The sequence below is a fragment of the Anomaloglossus baeobatrachus genome, chromosome 5 (assembly GCF_048569485.1).
Source record: "Anomaloglossus baeobatrachus isolate aAnoBae1 chromosome 5, aAnoBae1.hap1, whole genome shotgun sequence".
In the NCBI taxonomy this organism is placed as follows: Eukaryota; Metazoa; Chordata; class Amphibia; order Anura; family Aromobatidae; genus Anomaloglossus; species Anomaloglossus baeobatrachus.
Genome location: NC_134357.1, coordinates 301,997,406 through 302,024,883, shown reverse-complemented (window position 1 = coordinate 302,024,883; position 27,478 = coordinate 301,997,406). Strand labels below are relative to the sequence as shown.

General features: G+C 46.2%; 1 protein-coding gene across 1 annotated transcript in view; it reads right to left on the bottom strand.

The window, feature by feature from the left end:
• Window positions 1-9,640, bottom strand: part of LOC142311337 (proton channel OTOP2-like) — a 52,704-nt gene extending 43,064 nt beyond the window's left edge. The window contains exon 1 of the mRNA XM_075349664.1: window positions 9,171-9,640. Coding sequence (XP_075205779.1) covers window positions 9,171-9,627 — 457 coding nt within the window. The 5' untranslated portion in view covers window positions 9,628-9,640. The remainder of the gene's footprint in view (window positions 1-9,170) is intronic.
• Window positions 9,641-27,478: the final 17,838 nt, after the last annotated feature.

Genomic DNA, 27,478 nt, shown 5'->3' with positions numbered 1-27,478 from the left:
ATGTTGCAGTGTTTGTGGCAGCACCGCCAAACACTGCTGCAATACGTTATGACATATAGCCTGGCCTAACTTGATCCAGAGGTGGTGCAGATCACGCTGCTGGAGTGGTGTCAGATCAAGGACCTATGCACCCTTCTACACAGTTTACAAATGTCGACGAAGATGTTTAGCACTGGCAATGCCATTCTCAGCGTGACAATTCTGGTCATCTACATGATGGAGCACACTGTAAGCATTATTCGGAGTCAGGTTTTGGGACAAGAGGAAGGGGAGGAAGTACAGGAGGAGTCATATGCGGAAGGGATAACAAGATCTACGAGGTCCAGATGGTCAGCGGCACCTAGGCGGCAGTCATGGTGGGGGAGAGGGATTAACAAGGGCGCATAGTATCAGCAAAATGTGTTGAGGAAGGTGCAGGAGCCCATGAAGAAATGGAGGACGAACTGGCGATGGGCATGGAAGACTCAGCAGATGAGTGAGAGCGTGCTCACATTTCGGTTGTGCGAGGTTGGGGGGAGAGGGCAGAGGAAGGAGGCATGATTCTCACCTCTCTGCCACCAACACACCAAGGACTTGGTCCTCCTGGATGCACAAGACACATGAGCGCCTTCTTGCTGCACTACCTACAACATGACCCTCGGATTGTACAAATTCGAAGTAATGCTAACTACTGGGTTGCCACACTGTTAGATCCCCGGTACAAGACAAAATTTGGCGAAATAATTCTTGCCATAGAAAGGGACGCACGTATACAGGAGTATCTGCAGAAGGTGGTACGCAATCTTAGATCTCCTTTTCCACTAAACACCAGTGCTGCACAGAGTGAATCTCAACGCTTTGTCATGGGTAGGAGGAAATGGTCTTTTACTTGTCCACATCTGAGGGACCGAGGGCTGGCTGCTGTGCTGAGATGGCATTGAGTACGGTGTCCCTGCAGAGTTGCACTTTTGGTCATATGCAAAATGAGTTGAAAAAGGACAGATGCTGGTGGAAAGGGGAACAGGTGTGTTGGAAAGGGGAAAAAAGTTTTTGTCCGTGGGTTTGGTGGTTAAGCAAAAGTAACATTTGCTGAAGAAACACCATCTGTTACGGTGGGACTGGCAGATTTGGATAAGGTGGTATATACTATGTTACCGCTATATAACGAAAATTAATAAGAAAAGAAAGAGAAAGGTATATATCCCCATCAGCAGTCAGTGTCCACCGTGCTCCCAGATGGAAAAGGAGAGGTTGGCAACTGGAAGGTTAGGTGAAGGATACAGAGCTGTGTGGCTATGAAACTAATAGTAGCCTGAACCGAGTTAGACGCCACTTGGATCTGGAGACTGGGAGCCCTGTTAGCGTCACAGGGTCCACACGCCCACCCAGCCCAGGAACTCCCTGTTAACATCACTGGGGCCATTGAGTACGCTGACCGTGTGCATTGGGGCCACACCTGTGGACAGCAGGCACATCAGCAGCAGCAGGCCTGTTAATGCCACTGGGCTGCACAAGGAGGACTGGTAGGACAGGAGCTGGTCTTAACCGTTCTGCGTTACCAACTGTGGTGGCGGCCTGCATCGACGCCCTATCCCTGCCTACCTCTGGCCTAAAGCCGCAATGGGTTCAACACATGGAGGTGTGCTCTTTCGGAGCATAATAGAAGACTGCGCACCTCCTTGTTGGCTCCAGCCCGTTTTATAACCTGGGTCCGCCCAAAACCAGGGTGGACCACAATGCACCTCCTGGAGACAAAAGCAGAGTGACACGTCATGAGTGGCATAACTAGCGTCCTATTTGGAACCGCAACTTCAATAATGACCTCATGGCTGCCACGACACAAACACCTCACCAGTCATCGTCTGACCATCAATAATGAGGTGACAAGTCATAGGGGCGGGCCTCTGCAAGCCATTTGGGAGTGGCCTGGCCACATCGTCAGGACACCTGATGCCCTGTGGTCTATATGGGCCCCCCACATCAGGGGCAGGGCCAAAGAGTTCATTACTGGACCTAGTCTCTGATGCAGTAAGTGCCTGAGCATGCTCAGTAGCATGAAATACAGTCTCTGAAAAAAGACTATCAGCTTTAGCATGGGGTCTAGGCACAAAACAGGACTTAGACCCGGCACGGAGTGCAAGTACCTGTGCAAAGAGGCTTTTCGCACTAAGTGTGGGAGTATGCGCTGTATCCCGAAATTAAGACTTAGCCTCAGGAATGGCACAGTCAGGCTGAGCATACTAACTAGGCGAAACACTGTAGTTAGGCTGCGGCTGGGGTAAATCGGCACACGCATGCACACTAGCTGCCTCTCCACACTTAGACGTGGAGGAGAAATTGCTCTTCGGGTGTGGACTTGGAGATGCTGTCTATGAACAGAAGGAAAAGCTAAAGGTGTGTGTTACAGCTAGGAGCCACCGCGGAAACACTTCGTTCAATTGTGAGGGTAGTCATTTTGGAGTTTGGTGAGGAGTACCGTAACACCAGTGAGCAGCATCCTGTGCCACAGACCAACATTCTTACGGTGCTGTCTATACTGCTTACCGTGAGAGGAGCGTAAAGTCTGTATTTCTGGCAACTGGACATCACAGTACCCGGGTACGGTAGGCTGTGCCCAGACAATAATGCGGGCATGCAACACTTTGTTTTATTAGCAAAACACATATCTGTTCTGGGTAGGCTGACTATTTATAGACAATAAGACTTGCTGCCTCTGTACTGTCAAATTGTCATGTACAGTTTAAATCATAGAGGGACAGAGACACGTTTGCATTGACTGTTGATTTTCAAGATTTCCATGACTGTGTTGCAGAGCTGTGTGGTTTGCATTCACACTGTTATCATCTGCCTTATCTGTGAGGCTTCAGCTAACAAGGGTATTCAGGGGGTAATGTGTTTTGTCTATGTTTAGGTAGATAACTGGGAAGCTCTTGTGATGCTCCACTGGTAAGTCGTGTTCGCACACACACATACACACACACACACACACACACAAACACACAATTACTGCTACGCAGAGGGATTAGCATGTAGTAGGCAACAGAATAGATTGTTCAATTATTTAAATTGTATGCATGGTTCTTATTGTTTGTTTTGGTAAAGTTAAACAATCATTTATCAACCCAACTGACTAGAGTCCTTTTCCTGTTGCCTGGTTTTGCTGCATACTGGGGAGCCCACCCTGTACACGACTTAAAATGAAGCATAAGTCGCAATGTAAATTTCACTGTGCTACAATGCGGCTTAGCGTGCCTGTGCAACCACCGCCTGCCCCATCAAGTGCATCTGCGTGCTCTTCATCCTCTGTGACTGTGGGGACAGCAGTCTCACATGGTTTTTCACACTGAACTTCCACCCCTTTACACGCAACAGGGAGTGTGATTGGCAGGTCATCACTTGTTTTGGAAGTGGAAACAGATGGTATTGTTGAGCTGTCAGACATCGAGAAAACCAACATTGGATGCAGGCTACATTATATCCACGCCTGCACCTTCGTGAAAGATTGGCTGGACTACCTGCAGTTAATAATTGCATTCCAGAAATGGAAAGGAGTGTAGAATGCACATGTGTTGTACCTTGCTTGGCAGCAAAGGAACACTAACTTAGTATTACAGACAATTTTAGGAAGGCAGAAAAAGAGTCAGCTCTTTGGGCAAATTAAATAGCGTGGCAAAAGTGGACAGGTGGGTACAGTGGCCGTGTTCTATGGGTACCAGGACAGTAAAGGAAGCCTCACTTTCTATCCCTCCGAATGATAAAATGCAGCAAGGAATTCCCTGAGTTTGCTATAAAATTAGCGTAGCAAAATGTGCATGAGGGTGTCATGCAGAGGTGCTGCAAATAGCTTTTCACCAGTGGGACACTAATGGAGTACAACAGCCACTTCTTGTATGCCACTAAATGGCAGCATTTTTTGCTATTATTATAGCTTATTAAAAACAGAGCAGGAGGGTGTCATGTAGAGGTGCTAGAAATAGCTTGGCACCAGTGGGGCACTAATGGAAGTCCAACAGCCACTTCTTGTATGCCACTAAATGGCAGCATTTTTTGCTATTATAGCTTATTAAAAACAGAGCAGGAGGGTGTCATGCAGAGGTGCTAGAAATAGCTTGGCACCAGTGGGACACTAATGGAGTACAACAGCCACTTCTTGTATGCCACTAAATGGCAGCATTTTTTGCTATTATTATAGCTTAGTAAAAACAGAGCAGGAGGGTGTCATGCAGAGGTGCTAGAAATAGCTTGGCACCAGTGGGACACTAATGGAGTACAACAGCCACTTCTTGTATGCCACTAAATGGCAGCATTTGTTGCTATTATTATAGCTTATTAAAAACAGAGCAGGAGGGTGTCATGCAGAGGTGCTAGAAATAGCTTTAATAATGACAATAATGAAGTCCAACAGCCACTTTTAGGATGCCACTAAGTTTACTCAGTGTTTGCTAGTATAATGGCTTAGTAACAATGAGTTTGAGTGTGCAATGCAGGGGTGCTGCACATAGATTTGCACCAGTGGGACACTAATGGAAGTCCAACAGCCACTTTTAGGATGCCACTAAGTTTACTCAGTGTTTGCTAGTATAATGGCTTAGTAACAATGAGTTTGAGTGTGCAATGCAGTGGTGCTGCAAATATCTTTGCACCAGTGGGACACTAATGATAGTCCAACAGCCACTTTTAGGATGCCACTAAGTTTACTCAGTGTTTGCAAGTATAATGGCTTAGTAACAATGAGTTTGAGTGTGCAAAGGGCAGGAGGGTACAGTGGCATGGTTGTGGGTCAGTGTACAGGAAAGGAAGCCTCCCTTTCTATCCCTCCTAATGGGGAAATGCAGTGAGGAAATCCCTGACCTTAGCTACACAGACGCTGTCATCTTGTGTAGCTGTTAATATCTGTTTTCACGGACCTGACTGTCACCTATGGCTCTGACCCTGCCGGTATTAGCCCTTACAAGGACTAATAGAAACTTCTATCCCTATTCTGTATAGCGCTGTGTATAGAGCGTACACAGCAGTATCGGAGACAGGAGCTACGCCAGCGGTGACTGACACCAAGACGCAGAAGGCAGATAATGGCGTGCTGGAGGAAAATGTCCGTTTTTATATTGCATGGACATGTGACATGGACATCCTATCACACATGCCGTTGCTTCTCTGGCTAAAAGTCCACTTAGCTGTGTGTGTGTGTGTGGGATTGGCTGACATGCTGGCCCGCCCCACTACACCCGCGCGCTTAGGGAAGGAAGACAAGGAAAAAAAAAAAATGGCGATCGCCATTATCCAAACAGCAGTGATCTGAATGCGCTGTTCCCGCACACTATACGCTGAAATTTCATAATAGTGTGAGTCACAGAGTGACTTACACTATTACAGCGGAAAGCCAGCTAGTAATTAGCTTGTCTTTTTGCTACTAGAACCGTTCTTGAACGTATCTAGAACTATCGAGCTTTAGCAAAAAGCTCGAGTTCTAGTTCGATCTAGAACAGCCCCCAAAATCACTCGAGCCGCGAACTGGAGAACCTCGAACCGCGAACCGCGCTCAACTCTAACTATGACTATAATAGTGTATGTTCAGTAAACAGCATGTGTTTCTCTGTAGGAGTATATGAGTGCATATAGAAAAACTGTATCAGAAAAGAACACCACACACTGGGGCAGTAGAGGAAGGTGAGTATAATTGTTACATTTTTTTTAAAGTGTGCGGTGTGATGGGGATCATATCTACCAGGATAGGGAAATATATACAAGGATAGGGGACAAAGATTCAAGCATGGGATGGGAAAGCTGGGTGAACAAGGCTTTTTCTCTCAGCACCCAGCTTTTCCATGCTCTGCTATACTTGTTTCCCTCAGCATCCAGCTTTTCTATGCCCTGATATCAAAGGAAATCTGCGTGCTGAGTTAAAGATGTATAGCAGAGCATGGGAAACCTGGGTGCCGAGGACAAGATGGATATCAGAACATAGGAGAGTTGGATGCTGATAGAGTGATTTCAGAGCATGGAAAAGCTGGGTGCTGAGGTAAAGATGTACAGCAGAGCATGGGAAAGCTGCATGCTGAGGGAAAGATGAACAGCAAAACATGGGAAAACAGGGTACCAAGGACAAGATGAATATCAGAACATAAGAAAGCTGGATGCTGATAGTAAGAGGGCTTTCAGAGCATGGGAAAGCTAGGTGCTGAAAGAAAGAGCCGAGTATCTGTGTAATTATCCTGTATCTCAAGTGTCGGTTTATGGGGGCCCAGGTCCAAATTTTGCATCGGGTCCCATCGAACTCTAGTTACGCCACTGGTTCCTACAATGCTCTTCAAAGGGACTATCCATGACTTTTATATTGATGACATATCTTTAGTATAAGATCAACATAAAAATAATATAGGAGCTGATCTGCAGTATCTAGCTGTGATTTTTGGCTCAATACACTGAATTGTGGGGCTGCTGGACCCCCACCCACCTTATATTGAAGCCGCATTGTAAGCATAGGTCATCAATTTAAAAATAATGGACAACTCCTTCAATTATGACTTTATATTTCAAATATGATACAAAAAACACATTTATATAATAATTAAAATAATATAATGAAGTATTTCTACTGTGTTATTATATATAATCTGAACTGTTGATGCACTAAGGAAAACAAGAAGATGTGGTGCCCTGTGTTATTATATATAAGTACATTTCACCAGCTAAAGCAAAAAAATTAATGTTGGATGTGCTTCAGGATATTGATCTGCAGGATTAGTGTTTTTTTCAATGGCAGTACAGCCATAAGCAATGAAATACTGAAGGATGATGTAAGTCATCACTTGTCGAAATAGCATGTAGCAGTGACGTTAATGTTATTATTTATTATCAGCAATGCCTTAGTAAGTCGTTAGTATCATTGTCTGCCAGAATGGAGTATATTTAAAGGGGTTGTCCGACATTAGCTTAACAAAAAATTTTGAGTTTATCTGTGCTGTATTGTCATATAAATCACCCCTACATTGTTATTTTTTGTTTTCTAACTATTGTTCCTCTTGAAGTCACCCTTTATTCTCTGCAGATCTTGTTTACATTCAGATCCAGCAAACATGACCACTTCCTGTGCTGAACCTCAGTCAGAGCTGGCACCACCCACCCCAGTGTCCAGCCTCACCCCCTGCCCGCCCCCTGCACACACATTCCCTGTCAGTATTCTTCCCCAGCACCTGACCTGGTATCACTACAGCATTGCAAATAACAGCCCCACATCGGGCTCTGCACCACACACGCACACATATGGCTCTGCACCGCACACATATGGCTCTGCACCGCACACATATGGCTCTGTACCGCACACGCACACATATGGCTCTGCACCGCACACGCACACATATGGCTCTGCACCACACACATATGGCTCTTTACCGCACACGCACACATATTGCTCTGCAGCGCACACGCACACATATGGCTCTGCACCGCACACATATGGCTCTGCACCGCACACATATGGCTCTGTACCGCACACGCACACATATGGCTCTGCACGCGCACACATATGGCTCTGCACCGCACACGTACACATATGGCTCAGCACCGCACACGCACACATATGGCTCTGTACCGCACACGCACACGCACACATATGGCTCTGCACCGCACACGTACACATATGGCTCAGCACCGCACACACACACATATGGCTCTGCACCGCACGCGCACACATATGGCTCTGCACCGCACACGCACACATATGGCTCTGCACCGCACACGCACACATATGGCTCTGCACCGCACACGCACACATATGGCTCTGCACACGCACACATATGGCTCTGCACCGCACACGCACACATATGGCTCTGCACACGCACACATATGGCTCTGCACCGCACACACATGGCTCTGCACACGCACACATATGGCTCTGCACCGCACACGCACACATATGGCTCTGCACACGCACACATATGGCTCTGCAACCCCCCCTCCATCCCCATCGGGAACACATGTGGAATACATACTCACCCTTCCTCGGTCCCCGCCGCTCCTGCACGTTCGCCAGCTGTCTGTGCTCTGGACATATCAGTACAGTAGTGACGTCACCGCTGTGCTGAAGAGAGCACAGACAGCCGGAGGGACAGTGATGAGAAGCAGCGCTGCGCTGCTTCTCATCAGCACTTTCAAATGTACCGGCATCGGTGATCTGTGATGCCGGTACATTTGAATGTGTGATCCTGAGCAGGGGGCCCGGTGCTGGAGCTGACACCATGGCAGCTGCCGCCAGGCCCCGTCCCCAGGTCACGGACCCCACAGCAGTGCAGGGGGAGGTTACTGGAGAGTAAAAGAGGTGCGGGGGAATGTGTGGGAGGGTGCAGGGAAGGGGGGCGGGACTCATCACACTGTACAGCCCAGCAGGGAGGCGACATGCTGTTTCCACATTTGCATGTCAACATGGCCCTGCCCATGTTGACATGAAATGACCGGAAGCAGCAAAATCGCGGCAGGAGCGGTCACATGATCACTCTGAGCTGGGGGAGAGGGGCTGACAGCAGGGCAGGTAAGTGGTCTCTATCTACTTACCTGCCCCAATGTAGCCCAATAGGGAAATAAAAAAAAAAATGTCAAAGAAGCCGGATAACCCCTTTAAGGAATAGATTGGTGATTATAGAGACTAAAGGCCGCTTTACATGCAACGACATCGCTAACGAGATATCGTTGGGGTCACGGAATTCGGAAATCAGCGATCCGAAAAATGGCAAAATCGTTGCTTGTTGACATGTCCTTCCTTTCCCAAATATCGTTGCTCATTTTGGACGCAGGTTGTTCGTCGTTCCTGAGGCAGCACACATCGCTACGTGTGACACCCCAGGATCGACGAACAACAGCGTTCCTGCGTCCTCCGGCAATGAGATTGAAGTGACGTTAATGCAGCTGCTCTCCGCCCCTCCGCTTCTATTGGTGGCCCGCTGTGTGACATTGCTGTGACGCCGCACGAACCTCCCCCTTAAAATAGAGTTTGTTCGCCGGCCACAGCGACGTCGTTAGGAAGGTAAGTTGGTGTGATGCTTACTAGTGATATTGTTCGCCATGGGCAGCGATTTGCCCGTGACGCACGCACGACGGGTGCGATCGCTAGCGATGTTGCAGCGTGTAAAGTGGCCTTAAGTTTTAAAACCTTTAAAAGAAATTTGCTTTTCCAGCCTCAATTATTTTTGCATTACCTCTCAGCCATACAGGGCCTGCGTGTGAGTCTTTGTAGAGTACGGCATTTTTCCGACAAGAGAAATAAAATTGGAATATCATCCAGAAGGTGGAAAGCAGCATCAGAATAACCAAAAAGGCAAGAACTTCACTGTCCTTAACAGAGACTTTTTCTAATGTTCCACTGCTCACAAGAACACATGCAATCAGGCCAACATTAATGGCCAGCAGTGCAGACAGCAGGCGACCTCCTTTCTTCCAGATATCAGAGGGAGCCTGATGGCTAACTTGATGGTTGACGTGGATCTGATTTTGGGCAGGCATATTGGTCTGGTCCACTGAACTGTCCATATTTCTGTCATCTACTGGAGGAAGAGAGACTGTATCTTCATGAACTGTGTTCGGATGTTTCACTTCCTGGCCATGGTTAATCGGGGGCACTTCCATTTCTTGTTGATCAGATTTTGAAGTGTCCATCTTTCACTGACCGGATCTTAAAAAAAAGAGAGAAAAAAAAACCTTAGTCTACATTCCTCTTATTCAGCATCTCTTAATTAAGTAATGTATTTCAGAAACTGGCCAATGACGTTGGGATTCCATATCTTAGTTACTATGAACTTATAAAGGGATTTATGGCAGGTTAATTCCATCTTAATTTTAAGTTTCTCTTATTTCACCTCGCGACACCCTACATACAAAACCCATCCTGGCAAAGCTCCACCACAGTAAAGGGTGAATGTAAAGGGTTAACTCTGCGGGAACAGCTGTAGCAGTTTTAATTAACAAAGCCCAAGTCATCTCATTTAAATGCAAATATGTTCAATAAATCCCTTCCAGAATTCAGAAAGGTCATAGGTCAGAACGCTCTGCTCTTTTTAGATTCATAGAATGTCATAGCTGTATTTCCTTGTAAACCATAGATGGCATTTTTATGACGTAAGTAGACCTTTGGCCTTTGATTGATAATTACATTGTTGTGAGGAAGACTGTTTTATCTTTTTATCCCTTGTTAAATTGCATTTCGCCATGTACAAAGTGGGGGTATTATAAATTCCAAGAAAGTAGCGCATTTGCTTCAGTCCCATAAAACTATACGTTACACATTTACCAATACAGAAGAGACATCTTATGCTAGCAGATTGCAGCTAAATGTAAAGGGGGCCTGTATAAGAAAAAAAAAAGTTTAACTGACCTTGAATGGTTGTGCTACATGTATATATGAACAGTACTAGTGAAATGCTAGGAAAAAAATGTTCATGCAATAGATTTCCTTGTTCCTATTTGGATGTGCACAGTGTAGATTCAGTCTTTTGGTAGCAAAGCCATGCAGGGACAGATATGTAAACAAAAAAGTAAAGACACACAGGTGAAACAAAATAGAATATGTGGTAAGATTCCTCAAAGAACCCCTCTATTGTTGTCAGCTTTACACAACCTATGCATTCTCTAAAGCAACTTCACCTGATGCAATGGATTTCCAACAGCCTAAAAAGAGTTCCCAGATGAGCTTAGCACTTGATAGCTGCTTTGCCTTCACTCTTCTGTCCAACTCATCCCAAATCATCTCAGTTGCACTGAGGTTGGGTGATTGTGGAGGCCATGTCATCTGATACAGGTCTTCATCCCTTTCCTTCCTTATCATATACCCCTTACATATCCCAAAGGTGTGTTTTAGGTCATTATCCTTTTGTAAGACAAAGCATGGTCCCACTCAGTGCAAACCAGATAGGGTGGTATGTCTTTGCTGAGTGCTGTGCAATTGTGCCATTTATTAGAAAAAAATTGTCAACAGTGTCACCATCATAGCACTCAAACACAATCTCACCCACCCTCCATGCTTCAAGGTGGGTATCACATATGTAGAAATCATCTGCTCTAAGCCTCACAAACATGGCATTTTCTAATTTTGACTTATCACAGTACAAATTTTCACTGATCTAATGTGCACCCGTGTGTTGCTTGGCCCAAACAAGTCTCTTCTTGTAGTTTCTGAGGATGGCATTTCTGATTAACTTATTCTCTGCAGAAAAGTTAATTCTTGACCTTCCTTTCCTGTGGTAGTGCTCATGACAGCCAGTTTCATCATCGCAATTGATTATTTTCATTAGTGCACTTTGAAGATACCTTCAGTGTCCTAGTAAGTTTTTGGATTAAGTGACCTTCATGCCATAAGATAATGATGGACTGTCCTTTCTCTTTACATAGTTGAGTGGTTCTTGGCATAGTTTGGTTTAGTACAGTAGTGGAATGGTGCACAGCACTGTATAGAACTGTGTACCAACATTGCTTCTGCAAAACAAACTTGATGGACACAAACACTTTCTCAATGGCGGTGATTCCACAAATTAATTTTTAGTGAGGCTTAACTGTTCATTGGAAACCATACCAGGTGACTACCTGATGCATAGAGATGATGGAACCTGAGGTTCGATGATAGGAGTTTGGGTTCTGAAACCGACTTCCAAAAACACAAGTTCAGGTTCGAAGTTCGAGTGAGTTACAAGTGTAACCCAAGTGCTTGGGTATGATTGATGCTCAGCCCTGTGCGAGCCACTTGCAATGTTTGAACAGCTCACACTGGGGGTAAAATCAGCGTGATCAGATGTAGTGTACACAGACAAACAAGTTAAAAATTTGAAAATGAAAAACCATGCCCACCTTGCTCCAGAAGTGTTCTACTTATGCTTGGCAGCATGTGGGTGAAGCCACAAAATGCCCAATTAGTCACTTCCATTGAGTTTCAGATCAAGTTGGGGTCAAAATCCAAAACTTTTTGTGGTTCAAATGTACCTGACAAACCGAACTTCCAAAAGTTCGCTCATCTCTACTGATGAAGTTGCTTGAGAGAATACAAACTAGTGTAACTATGTAATCTGAGTAAAAGAGGGATACTTTAAGTAATCTAAGATTTAACCCATATTCTGTTTTATTTCACACATGTTTCTTTACTCCTTCTTCCATATATGATCCTCTATGGATTAGCAGCCTTTATTTTGAATCTACAATGTGCACATTCCTTTGAGAGTACTGAAAACCATTGCATGAATAGGTTTATCCAAACTTTTGACTAGTACTGTAATATTTTGCATGGTGTAAATGCTACTTTTCTCTTGAATCTGTCATTGTTTTCCTTTTGTTCCTGCACCTCTCCAGGAGGCAAAAAGACTAGATTTACCTACTGGTAAGAGTAGGTCATCTCTCGTAATGGAGAGGTACAGGAACAAAAGATAAAAAACACATCAAATTCAGAACAGCATCATTTAGACCAGACTAAAAAAATAACATATTTATGTCAAGTGACAGCTCCTCTTTAGGTCTCCTTAATATGCCTTACACCAAAAGGCATGCAGCAGAAAGTGAATGAAGCTAATAAGAAACACCGAACACTTATGTTTTAATTATAGGGTAAAAATTTGAACTTACATAATGAAGTGCATATCTTAAGTAAATCATTAGCAGCACCCTTTAAATACCATTTACTTAATTCCTGGCTCTTAAATACAAAGCAAAAACAAAGCACGTGTTCATAATGGAAGGAAGGGTTTTTGGAAAGGTTTCTGGAAAGATAACTCCAGGTGTTGGCACTCAGACGTAAATGGCTGTAAAGAAACACTTGACTACCTGGCACGGCTTCAATTACAACAAATTGCTAACTAAATTTCACAACTTGACTTTGAATTTAATTCTGCCTTTTCTGTATGGAAAACATTTTTCCACGACTTTGATACCAATGGCCTATTTTTAGGATTAGATGTGTGGTTGTCAAACTTCTATCTGATATTGATGGTCTCTGTAAAGGATAGGCTATTGATATTGTAAGAGAACAAAATCCATTTTATTCTCATAGTGTCCATCTTGTCTTATAATTAATAGTGTCACAGGGTTCAGCTAAGGCTGGTTTCACACTACGTTTATTTAACATGCGTCAGGAACGTTTTTTTGCTGCAAAAGCGGATCCTGCTTTTACAGCAAAAACGCATGCAAACGCATCTGTTATTTTGCAGGATCCTGTCACTGGATGTTTAGGGGCGGGCATTGGAGTCATGTGATCGGGAGTGAGGGGAACTAGACTGGGAGCCGGCTTCTGACAGCTGCAGACGCTGGTAACCAAGGTAAACATCGGGCTTGGATACCCGATATTTATCTTGGTTACGAGTGTCTGCAGCTGCTAGGAGCAGGGCTGCCTGCACACGTTACCAACGTAAACATCGGGTAACTAAGAGAAGTGGTTACCCGATATTTACCTTGGTTACGAGTGTCCGCAGCTCTCAGGTGGGAGAGAGAGGGAGGGGAGGAAGGGGGAAAGACAGAGATAGAGAGAGAGAGGGTGAGGGAGGGAGGAGGAGAGAGAGACAGGTCACGCGAGACTGGTTCTGTGCATGCTCAGTAGAGCAAGCAGGATCCTGTCTATCAGCACGCCAGCGTTCACCTGCGTTTGCGTGCTGTTTAGTCAGGATCCGGTGACATGCAGTATTTGGACGCAGCTCAAAAACGCTACAAGTAGCATTTTTGAAAGATGTTAAAAAACTGCAAGTCGCTGGATCCTCACTATAACGCACGCAAACGCAGGTGAACGCATGTTAACGCGAGTCCATTGCAAATGCATTGAAGTGAAAACGCATTTGCACTGGATCCGTTTTTCCGCTAAAAAAACGTTATGGACGGATGTTAAATAAACGTAGTGTGAAACCAGCCTAACACTGACGAGCGGGGAAGTTTCACATTCTGTTCACGCCTCTACTGCTCTTATTGGTGCATAGTTCAGATGGAACTTATTCTTTCTCTGTGACCCTATATAAACTGGTCACATGTACAAATAAAGGAGAACTCCATATTAAAGGGAACCAATCACCAGGATTTTCGTATATAAGCTAAAGCCAGTGCTACACTGGCACTATCAGGCTGATTCTATACATACCTGTAGTGGTCAGCTCGGATGTTTAGGTTGTCAAATTAAAAAAAGTAAAGTTTATAAAATTAGCTGCTTGTTGAGTGACAGCAGCTGAGGATCAGATAATATATTTATAGTTATCCCCTCCTCCTGTTAGAATTAGCATAAGTATTTTACAAATGATTCACTTTGTCTCTTGCAGGACCTGTGTGAGGTCATACCCATGTGACCTGGTATCCAGCTTTGTTGGCTGAGGCCCCGCCCCTTCTGGTCACATGGGTATGACCTCACCACAGGTCCTGCAAGAGACAAAGTGATTCATTTGTATAATACTTATGCTAATTCTAACAGGGGGAGGGGATAACTATGAATATATTATCTGATCCTCAGCTGCTGTCACACAAGAAGCAGGTGATTTTATAAACTTTACTTTTTTGGATTTCAAAACCTAAACATCCGAGCTGACCACTACAGGTATGTATAGAATCAGCCTGATAGTGCCAGTATAGCACTGGCTTTAGCCTATATACGAAAATCCTGGTGATTGGTTCCCTTTAAGCGTGTGTGCTGTATTGATTTCCCGAGCGCTCATAAAACAAATCTTATGAATTTGGAGTTCAAGAGGCATAGAAGGAGTCTATTTTGCTCACAATATCAAAGCCTCAAAATACTTTTTTATACCATATTTAATACCAAGTTCCCATCTGTAAATGTACCGTACATTGCACCAAGTCCTGAAAAACATATTATCTATAATATCTAGTTAAATTTACTATAGTTATATTATACTATTCATCCATAATCCTCGTCCTTTCTCTTCCTGAATGTAATGGACATGTATCAATTTTATATCATACTTCTTACGAAACTATGCAAATAAGCACAGCACTTGTTAACTGTGTAGCATCCTATTTTTGGCACCACGCAGCAATAGTTAGCGGACACTGAAGTAATTTTGGCATTTCTACTACTTTAATTAGAGCAGTATAGCCAAAGAAACATAGACCTGTAAGCTCAAACATCTATTGTAAGAAAATATTTGAGAGGCTGTAAACAGACTACATTTAGGGCAAATTAGAAAATTATATTATTAGTGTATAGTCAGAGTGGTATAGCATAATGGGTAAAAAAAATGTTAATAATCTAGAATAATCTAACTAATGTACACCCTAAGAGGTGGAATACTGAGAGTCATTTTTAGAGAAGGATATGGGTGTATAAGATCACACACTTAGGGGTACTTTGCACACTACCACATCGCAGATGCGATGTCGGTGGGGTCAAATCGAAAGTGACGCACATCCGGTGTCGCTGTTGATATCATAGTGTGTAAAGCGTTTTTGAGTGCAAAAGCGTCGGAATCGTATCATCGGTGTAGTGTCTGACATTTTCATAATTGCGCGGCAGCGACGGTACGATGTTGTTCCTCTTTCCTGCGGCAGCACACATCGCTGTGTGAGAAGCTGCAGGAGCGAGAAACATCAGCGTACCTGCGTCACCGCGGCTCACGACGGCTATGCGAAAGGACGGAGGTGGGCGGGATGTTTACGTCCCGCTCATCTCCGCCCCTCCAGTTCTATCGGCCGCCTGCCGTGTGACGTCGCTGTGACGCCGCACGACCCGCCCCCTTAGGAAGGAGGCGGGTCGCCGGCCAGAGCGACGTCGCAGGGCAGGTGAGTGCATGTGAAGCTGTCGTAGCGATAATGTTCGCTACGGCAGCGATCACAAGATATCGCTGCTGCGACGAGGGCGGGTACTATTGCGCTCGGCATCGCAAACATCGGCTTGCGATGTCGTAGTGTGCAAAGTACCCCTTAATAATAACACATGCAATGGCAGCAATTTTTAGAAACAATACTCTGGGGTTGGAAAAAGTATAATCAAGAGTGATAATGTGATGAGAGGTATGGTGATATGATGAATTTAACTTCATTTATTATTTACATGGCTTATAACAATCATGCTTATAGGATGTTTTTTGGAAAATCATTTAAAAATTGGGCCTCAAAAAAAAAGGCTCAATTTACAAAAGGTAAACCTTTACTAGAGATGATCAAATCTTTGAAATTTAAATTCGCAGGTATGACAACATTTTCCTTAAAATTCAGTTTGTAATGAATCAATTCACTATGAATCACAGTGTAACACCCTGAGGTCTCCTAGGACTGTAGTAACTCCTTTCAAGATGTTTATAGGAAATCAGTCATTAGGTGTTTGCTACGCCATCTGAGAGTAGGCTAATGTAGGGGCAAAGACTCTGATGCCAGCAATGTGACACTTACTGGACTGCTTGGCGTCATCTTGGTAAAATCCCTGATTTATCTACGACCGATCTAGCATTTATCTGAATGCAGAGCTCTATGTCAACCTGCCTACAGGACTCATTGGCCGTTTTCTGCCTATGCAAAATGTACACAGAATGCTACCAATCAGTAGTGGTGGCGTGGTCATGCAGAGCTCATGAGTATGGAAGACTACATGGCAGCAACCCTCATATAACAGTAAGCAGCCCATATATAGCACAATGCAGACCCATATAGCATTAGGCATCATCATGTAGTATACAGCCCCCATATAGCACAGTGCAAACCCAGATAGCATTAGGTATCCTCATGTAGTATACAGCCACCATATAGCACAGTGCAGACTCTGATAGCATTGGGCATCCTCATGTAGTATATGGCCGCCATATAGCACAGTGGAGACCCAGATAGCATTAGGTATCCAGATGTAGTATACAGCCACCATATAGCACAGTGCAGACTCAGATAGCATTGGGCACCCTTATGTAGTATACAGCCGCCATATAGCACAGTGCAGACCCAGATAGCATTAGGCACCCTCATGTAGTATACAGCCACCATATAGCACAGTGTAGACCCAGATAGCATTAGGCATCCTCATGTAGTATACGGCTGCCATATAGCATAGTGCAGACCCAGATAGCATTAGGCATCCTCATGTAGTATACAGCCTGTATATAGTAAAAATGAAAAAGTCCAGCACGACATCCAAAATATAAAACTTGTTCTTCTTTATTAATACATGCTAAAAAAGGTTAAAAACCTGGACGAGGGACGCGTTTCGTCATATGCTTCCTTATTCACAGTCCTACGTAGCCCAGGAGCTGCAGAAGGTGACACTTTTGGTTTCATAGTGAAAAAACTGGTGACAGGTTCCCTTTAAAGTAATGGTAACCTGGAAGTAACCAACAGCCCATTTTGCAATACGGTGCACTGACAGAATTTTATGTTTTTTCATGAATTAAAAAAAAATAGTCAAGAAAAGATGCCTATTAATTACTTGTGATCAGGCAGACAATATTGTGCAGAACACTAACTCAGACTGATGGTGTCGCTGTTGGAGGTAATATCATCCTGCTGTGACTGAGATTAGTGTTGTGTGCCATATGGTCCATAACGGGCCAGTTGTGATCTGCGTTTGGTCGCATTATTGTTGCTTCTGTTGGGTTTTTTCTTTTACACTACCTTGTCCATTGCCACTATTTCTTTTACCATACATTGTTTACAACACAATAATGTTACATTTGACAACCATTTCTACTTCAATTATTCAATCCTTGCCAAAAAGGATGCCATAAGAAATATTAAGTCAGTAGGTACAACATTTCCAAAATAAAGGCTAATTAGGTGCCTATCTACAAAGCCAGCATCAGCAACAGGGTCCTATATTGGTGTGGCATGTATGGATGTAAAATTTGACTACAAAAACAGATGTTCAAAAAAATGTTTATGACACACACACACTTTGTGAGATCAACAGTCGCAGCTGCATTTCTGTATTTTAAGGAATTTTCTTATTTTTTATGAAACAATTATTCCATTTTCACAAGAAGGATTTCACAAATATATGAAATAAGTCATTAGAGTTGAAGCTGATTAGTAAGAACATGGTGTGACGACTAGTTGCTTCTTTCTAATTAATTAATTAACAATGAAGAAAGATAATGTGTAATTGCAATTTAAATGAAGCAGATTAAATACCAGCTACATCTTATGGTTCTCATTTTGCTGGTCCTCTGCTATCTATCTATCTATCTCCCCATCAATTGAATCTCTGCATTAGGGGTCACTCACATCTGGGGTCATAACGACCACAGTGGCAGAGGTCACCATCGTGACCGGACCCGGCAGGGTTGGGGACCTGGCACATGACCTGTAGAGAAGCAGCCGTCTCCTTTCAGTGAGAGAGGAGCTGCGGTGTTCCTGCACTTTCAATAGAAGCGGCTGGCAGCTCTGGGCTCCACCCCTACAGCCTCTGCTTGTGACGTCGGTCTCTGGCTATGTGCGCGGTGTACAGTGATGCTGCCTGTGACCTCGGTCTCTCTGGCTGTGCGTGGTGTACAGAGTGATGCAAGCCTCTGCAGAAGATAAATCAGGTGAGGGAAGCAGTGGAAGTCTGAGTGGCACATAAAGTTTGTGAGGCAGCACTTAGCATGCCTTGTCATGCCAGCAGCACAGGCACAGCTGTATATTTACTCTGACTTCCTCTCCATCGCTCTGTTCAGTGACCATCGTTCTCCATTAGTTTATTTAGTAATGTACGATCATATTGACAAGGTCAACAGTAATGCCTGCTTTACAAGAGTCGATATATCGTGCGATAGCACGAACGATCGTACCCGCCCCCGTCATTTTTGCGTCACGAGCAAATTGCTGCCCGTGGCGCACAAACTCGTTTAACCCCCATCACACACACTTACCTTCCAGACGACCTCACTGTGGGCGACGAACGTCCACTTCCTGAAGTGGGAGGGACGTTCAGCGTCACAGCGATGTCACACAGCCACTGGCCAATAGAAGCGGAGGGGCGGAGATGAGCGGGACATAAACATCCCGTCCACCTCCTTCCTTCCGCTTAGCCGGCGGGTGCTGCGGGGCGCAGGTATGCTGAGTTCATCGTTCCAGGGGTGTCACACGGAGGGATGTGTGCTGCCCCGGTTACGATGAACAACATGCGCCATTTTAAATAAACAATATTTTGAAACTGAGCGACGAGTACACGACTCACGATTTGTGAGCGATACTGCGTCGCTCAGAGGTGTTACACGAGACGACGTCATGAACGATGCCGGATGTGCGTCACGAAAACCATGACCCCAATGATGCATCGCACGATAGCTCGTCTCGTGTAAAGCACCCTTTAGTTATATTGCAAAAACTTTCTGGCCTTTCTTCCACCATATCTTACCTTAATGAAGGTTCACTGAGCTGCTTGGAACACTTTGGAATCTTAAGGGGGGGATGAGGGAGATCAGGAACTGAGACTGATAAGAGGTTGGGGGTCACCAACCCACAAAATCAGTTACATACAATGTGAGCACTGAGGGAACCATTTGGAACAATTTGTTGAAGGCAGCCAGGTCCTGTATCTTGTGCTAAATAAAACTAAATTACTGTGCACTGCAAAGCTAAATAGACAGTAAAGTAGATTTATGTCCTGGGAGGGTGCTTTATCTTTACAATACCTGAGCTGACCTGAGCAACAATTGCTGGATGGGGTGAGGAGAGGAGAGGAGTGCAGGTAGGGGTGTAATTATCGCGGTAGTAGAGATTGGGACCGGGCCCCGGGGGTACAGGTGCCTGCTGACCCAAGCTTCTACTTCAGCTGGATGAGGGAGTACATTCAGCTGAAATGTATCGCAGCAGAGAGAGCTGCTGGGTCCCTGTGTGCCACCCCGTGCTAGTAGCCGAGCTGCTCGGATCCCTGTTCTTGGTGGCTCGAGGGTCTCCGGACCCAGGGGTCATGCGGCCACTCAAATGAAGCGGGTTATTTACAAGGGATTTTATAAAGTTTGTGACGCCATCCGTGGTATGTGGTAATTAGGAGTACCACGGCTGCAGTTGGGAGTACCCGGGGATGATGGAATGGGGCAGCCAGGTATTGTGACCCTCCACGGGTAGGGGGGGAAACCCCGGGGCTCGGTGATCGAAGGGGAGTGCCGTTGGATGGAAGGGGGTCACTATGGTACTCACTCAGTCCATTAAGCTGACACCAACAACTGGTCAAACAAGTCTCTGAACACCGCTGCTGCTGAGGGGAGTTTAGTTCGGGTCCCGTCCCCAATGGTGCTGCCTGGTGATCCGTGACCTGCCTCCTGGCACTAAGGGTATGTTCACACATCAGGTTTTTGCTGTGCGGCACCATCCGGCGCTTTGCTGGAAAAACGCATCCGTTTTTTGTTGCCGCCGGATGCGTTTTTTCCTCATAGACTTTTATTAGCGCCGGATTGTGCCGCATGTAATTGCGTTTGACCCGGTTTTTGCCGAATGCGGCAAAAATCGTCACTCCGGCGGCCGCACAGGACGCAGAGAGGAACGTTTTTTGCCAGGGGCAAAAAACTGAATAGTGGCGCTGTGCGGCATGGTGCATAATGAAATTCTATGTGTGCCGAATCCGGTGGCATGCGTAAAACAACGGAAGCATGTACCGGTTCCGGTTTTTACTTCTCAGCATGCCCAGAAGTGATATAAATTCATTGCTTGTCAGAAAATCAATCAATCACTCACTCTCTGTCAAACTCTCTCACTCACTGACTCACTCACGCACTGACTCACTGACTCATTCACTCACTCTCACCCACTCACCGATCATGGGCGCGGCGCTGCACGGCTGTCACACTGTGGCGCCTTCTCCTGATTTGAAAATGCAGGCCGCCCATTATTCAATCTCGTATTCACTGCTTCCCCCGCCCACCGGCGCTCATGATTGGTTGCAGTCAGACACGCCCCCACACTGAGTGACAGCTGTCTCACTGCAAGTAATCACAGCCGCCGGGGGCGGGTCTATATCTTGCAGTAAAATAAATAAATAATTAAAAAAAGACGACGTGCGGTCCCCCCCAATTTTGATACCAGCCAAGATAAAGCCACATGGCTGAAGGCTGGTATTCTCAGGATGGGAAGCTCCACGTTATGGGGAGCCCACCACCCTAACAATATCAGCAAGCAGCCGCCCGGAATTGCCGCATCCATTAGATGCTACAGTCCCGGGACTCTACTCGGCTCATCTCGAATTGCCCTGGTGCAGTGGCAATCGGAGTAATAAGGGGTTAATCATGGCAGGCGTCTATGAGAGACCCCCAATGATTAACCTGTAAGTGATGGGCGAAACGGCCGTCGTCCAGTCTTGAGGAGCCAGCTCACAGTGTGTCTCCGGCTTTCTACTATGCACGTGTTTGAATAAAAGAAAATCCTTCACAGCGGACAGAGTGCGGTCATCCTTTATTCTCACCTTTATTCATGGATTTTGTTCTATGACGAGCACCCCGCTTCTGGATTGTTGGACTTTCTAGGCTCTCCACCCGGACTCGGGCACAGGCGATACCGCAGACGTTACTGCAGGTAATGTGCAGTGGTGCAGGACTTAATTATCTCCCTTTGCTAAGTGCCTGCGTGTGCGTTGATGGTGCGTGCGGTAGTGCCTGCGCGTGCGTTGATGATGCGTGTGGTAGTGCCAGCGTGTGCGGTGATGATGCGTGCGGTAGTGCTTGCGTGTGCGTTGATGATGCGTGCGGTAGTGCCAGCGTGTGCGGTGATGATGCGTCCGGTAGTGCCTGCGTGTGCGGTGATGATGCGTGCGGTAGTGCCTGCGTGTGCGGTGATGATGCGTGCGGTAGTGCCTGCGTGTGCGGTGATGGTGCGTGCGGTAGTGCCTGCGTGTGCGGTGATGGTGCATGCGGTAGTGCCTGCGTGTGCGGTGATGGTGCGTGCGGTAGTGCCTGCGTGTGCGGTGATGGTGCATGCGGTAGTGCCTGCATGTGCGGTGATGGTGCGTGCGGTAGTGCCTGCGTGTGCGGTGATGGTGCGTACGGAAGTGCCTGCGTGTCTGGTGATGATGCGTGCGGTAGTGCCTGCGTATGCGGTGATGGTGCGTGCGGTAGTGCCTGTGTGTGCGTTGATGGTGCGTGCGGTAGTGCCTGCGTGTGCGGTGATGGTGCGTGCGGTAGTGCCTGCGTGTGCGGTGATGGTGCATGCGGTAGTGCCTGCATGTGAGGTGATGGTGCGTGCGGTAGTGCCTGCGTGTGCGGTGATGGTGCGTACGGTAGTGCCTGCGTGTCTGGTGATGGTGCGTGCGGTAGTGCCTGCGTGTGCGGTAATTATGTGTGCGGTAGTGCCTGCGTGTGCGGTGATGATGCGTGCGGTAGTGCCTGCGTGTGCGTTGATGGTGCGTGCGGTAGTGCCTGCGCGTGCGTTGATGATGCGTGTGGTAGTGCCAGCGTGTGCGGTGATGATGCGTGCGGTAGTGCTTGCGTGTGCGTTGATGATGCGTGCGGTAGTGCCAGCGTGTGCGGTGATGATGCGTGCGGTAGTGCCTGCGTGTGCGGTGATGGTGCGTGCAGTAGTGCCTGCGTGTGCGGTGATGGTGCATGCGGTAGTGCCTGCGTGTGCGGTGATGGTGCGTGCGGTAGTGCCTGCGTGTGCGGTGATGGTGCATGCGGTAGTGCCTGCATGTGCGGTGATGGTGCGTGTGGTAGTGCCTGCGTGTGCGGTGATGGTGCGTACGGTAGTGCCTGCGTGTCTGGTGATGGTGCGTGTGGTAGTGCCTGCGTGTGCGGTGATTATGTGTGCGGTAGTGCCTGCGTGTGCGGTGATGATGCGTGCGGTAGTGCCTGCGTGTGCGGTGATGATGTGTGTGGTAGTGCCTGCGTGTGCGGTGATGATGCGTGCGGTAGTGCCTGCGTGTGTGGTGATGGTGGGGGTGGTAGTGGCGGTGTTTTTGTGGTGATGATGGGGTCTCTCTCTCTCTCTCTCAGCATAAAAAAATATAAAAAAATCGGGTCCGTTTTTTTACCGCATCCGTCGCATCAGTTTTTACACAATCTGAGATGGATCCGTTGCATCAGGCACAAATCGAATTGTGCCTGATTGGAAAAAACTGATGTGTGAACTTAGCCTAAGTTTACTTCTTTAGTGGTCCCGGTAGTGTAAAACTTGCTGGGTCCCACTCCCCACTATGGCTAATTGTGGGAGGTTGCTCTCAGGGCTCACGCTTGGGATTTTCTGGACCATTTTGAATTGGAAAGTCCTATCCTCCTTGTTGTGCTAATGCCCCAATTTTGGATCGAGTGGGAACGGATCTTGAAGACTCCGTTCTCCTCGGGTAAATTATCGGGTTGCCTGAAGCTACTCCCCGACCTAGGGTCCACGTACCCCGTCGTGCCTTGGTCCCAGCCCGGTGATGGTGCAAGGCCGCCGGCTGTCCTCCTCGACAGATCCTTGCCCCTTGCCACGATCCCCTGCGACTGGGGGTCCAGCTCCTCTAGGCCCAGACCACCGTCTGCCACCTAGATTGCTTCTCAGGAGCCCCGCTCCTGACTGCCTCTCACTTTCATTTCTCAGACCCAACTCTCTCCTCTTGACACTCCTGACCTCCCCTCTCCAACCCCCCAGGTGGGCGACTCTATTCCACTCAAGCCGTCCACTGCTGTGTTTGGTGGGTGTGGTGCATGGTGTATCTAGGATTTGATTAGATGATGTAGGCAACACCATGTAGTTAGGAACCCTAAACCAAGAAGGAGGTGGATACTGCACGCAAGGGCAGATTGTGCAATACCCTGTGACGACCCGATAGTCCAGGGGCATCCCACTAACACTGCTATACACGTTGCCATCCAAATAGTGGCTGGCAGCTGTGTCCCTACTGTGACTTGAGGCAGAGCATCATAGTGACATCATGTGCCATGGCGCCATGGCGTGCACTCTGGTGTAAGCTACCAGGGGATACCGAAAGACGTGGGAGCTGAGTAGAATTTTATATATATATATATATATATATATATATATATATATATATATATATATATATATATACCTTAGAGACAGTCCAGGACCACATATACCAGGGGGAGGACCAGATATACCAGGACGATGGCCATATATACCAGGATGGGATCCATGCATACCAGGATGGGGTCATATATACCAGGATGGGCCCAAGATGAGGACCATACATACCAGGATTGGGGACCATGTACATCAGGAGAGGCCCAGGATGAAGACATATATACCAAGATCAGCTCATTATGGTATACATATACAAGCGGATCATATATACCACTATGAGGAACATATATAACTGGATGAGGACCATATAAACCAAGTATAGCAGGATGGGGACATATATACCAGGATGGGGACATATATACCAGGATGGGGGACATTACTACATAATGAAGGGGGAGACAGGGCAAATCGTATGCCTTATAAGATTTAGAAAACTACAGTTGCCCTACATCTGACCAACGTCCGAGGTGGGGTGGTAGGCCGTGGTCCAAATTTCGCACCAGGGCCCATTGAATTCTAGTTACGCCACTCACAGCTGCTATGCCAAACAAATTCTTTTATTCAGACGATTTTCTCCATAAGTGCAGGTAAAAATGCGGGAGGTGGCTTGGATACGAGTCCCTCCAAAGGACGACGGCCGTTTCGTCTGTAAGTCAGACTTCTACGGGTCCACCCGTAGAAGTCTGACTTACAGACGAAACGGCCGTCGTCCTTTGGAGGGACTCGCATCCAAGCCACCTCCCGCATTTTTACCTGCACTTATGGAGAAAATCGTCTGAATAAAAGAATTTGTTTGGCATAGCAGCTGTTTGCGGTCGATTTTTCGTCTCCCTGCTGTTGGATCTCCTAGCTGCTTTCTACCGACCAGCACGCTGCGCCTGAAACCAGCGCTATGCGATAATCATCAGTACGTGAGCCACTGAACCTAAAGGTAACTTGAGGGCAGGCAGTGCAGGACTTGTTCTCTTTTCGCTGCATTCTAGTTATGCCACTGCTCACATCACTGTATAAATATACCCAGTGAAATATAAGAAATAATTGGATTGCACTCGCATCAATGTTATTCAATGAGGCATTGTTCACCTGCGAGTTTTCCATCAGTTCTAATCGAATTGATTAAAAAATTATAGCATGCTGCATATGGCCACCTATAGCGCCTGAGACTCCAATAAATGGGTGCGAGAAAAAAAAGAGATGGGACATGGACCATCCGTGTGGCATCCAATTTGTATGCACACATTTCAAAGGTAAAAAACACCTCATATAAAAATATAGCTAGGTAATAGAAAGATATTGGATAAAATAGACAGATACACTGCAGATAAAGACTGGAGATGAAAATTAGAGCTCAACACACAATTTTCTGAATGTTGATTCATTATGTAGTCCTATGTGATTATATCTTAACATGAGGAAACTCGCAGTAATTTAAGCTTATTTCATAAATTGAATTTATTGTAAAGCACATAATAAAAATGTAAATGAGATAAATGTAAAAGAACACTTATGAAAATTAGAGAACACTTTCAGATACCTGCAAGTTATTGGTGTTAATCTGGCATCTGGTGCTAATTTCCTTAATTATCTGACAAACCCTATTTAACTGGCAGCCTAACTTTTCAGTTTCCACTAACTATACAAAAATGGTGTGCCGTTCCAAAGTGACTGAAACCCTCAAGCAGCAGGTTGTCCAGATGAAGGCCAAAGGGGTGACCCTATCAGCCATAACTAGAGAAGTTGGTCGTTCTAAGTCTGTGATTTTGAGAATATTGCATCTTTACAATATCACAAAACTCTTTCAAGTCCCCCAAGAAGGCTGGTCACCCTCGCAAGAGAGGACAGGATAATGCGGAGAATCTCCATGGGTAATTGTTTCAACACTGTAGCTTTAATGCTTGCCAGTTCAGCACTGAATAGTGTTAGTATCTGTCTCGTCATACAGTGTCATGAGGTTTAAGAGCATTTGGACTGAAAACTCATTCTGCATTGACCAAACCTCTCATTGGCAGAAAGAATCAAAAGGCTAGACTCACCTTTGGGGAGGAGCTTGTTGTGTGGACAGAGGAGAGGTGGTCCACAGTTTATTTTATTGATGAAAGCAAGTTTAACTTATTTGCATCTGATCAACAAACTGGGGAAAGACTGAACCTAAAGTGTGTTAAGAAGTCAGTGAAAGGTGGTGGAGAAAGTGTCATGGTTTGAGGAATATTTTCTGCAGCATGAGTTGGACCTCTCATACAGCTACATGGAAGAGTGAATGCAAGTGTGTATCAGAACCTTCTTCAATAAGATGTGGTTCCTTACTTGCCAAGAAACACACAACAGTCAAATAACTGTGGAAGAGACTGTAAGAAGAGTGGACCAAAATCACTCCAGAGCAATGTGAGAGACTAGTGATGTCTTGTGGCCGCAGATGTGCTGAAGTCATTCAAAGCATAGGCCTGTACCCTTCCTACTGATTGGTGATTGCTGTTACCTTCAGAAAATGTAGTTATAATCTTTCTCTGTGCTACAGTCATTGTTGTGCTCTATTATGATCATCACGGTTTGAGCAAAATAAATCACTGTTCTAGTGGCATGATGTACCCCTTACAAAAAAAACTTCAAATGTTGATCAATGCACATTATTTCTGAAAAAAGCAAGTATTCATACATTGTTCTCTAATTTTGATCTCCAGTGTTACGGGGCGAGGTGCTGCCATGCCTCAGTCATCTTCTTCCTCATCTGGCCCTTCACTGCAACGTTCTAGTCATCGTTGGCAGCTTCACAGTTGGTGGGGAGAACTTTCTATGGTTCAGGGACTAAAGGGTGCTTTACACGCTGCGACATCGCTAACGATATTTCGTCGGGGTCACGTCATTAGTGACGCACATCCGACGCCGTTAGCGACATCACAGAGTGTGACACCAAGAAGCGACGATCAACGAGCGCAAAAACGTGAAAAATCGTTGCTCGTTGACACGTCGCTCCTTTCCCAAATATCGTTGCTGCTGCAGGTACAATGGTGTTCGTCGTTCCTGCGGCAGCACACATCGCTGTGTGTAACACCGCAGGAATGACGAACATCTCCTTACCTGCGTCCACCGGCAATGAGGAAGGAAGGAGGTGGGCCCCTTAGAAAGGAGGCGGATCGCCGGACACAGCGACGTCGCAGGGAAGGTAAGTCCGTGTGACGGGTGTTAGCGATGTTGTGCACCACGGGCAGCGATTTGCCCGTGACGCACAACCGACGGGGGCGTGTACGCTCACTAGCGATATCGGTACCAATATCGCAGCGTGTAAAGTACCCTTAAGTTTCAAAAAGCAGCTACTGCACATGTGCAGGAAAACAATGCTGTTTCCAAGCTAAGTCCCGAATAGGCCTTAATGAGCATGCTCTGTACATGGCAGCAGCTGATTGGCTGAGGTGACATCACTGCTGACATGCTATCTCCTTATTGGTAGTGGGTGACATCACCGATGACGCTCTGTAGCTCTATTGGCTGAGGTTCGGGCTGGCTATGGGCGCCGCCATCTTGTGGGCAGTGACAAAGTTCTAAAAAGCCCTGGAGCACGTGAGTGCTTAGTCGTTTTTGTCCATGCATGTGTGCCGCCCCCGTGCCAGCAGCCGGCGCTGCTCGGATCCAGGCC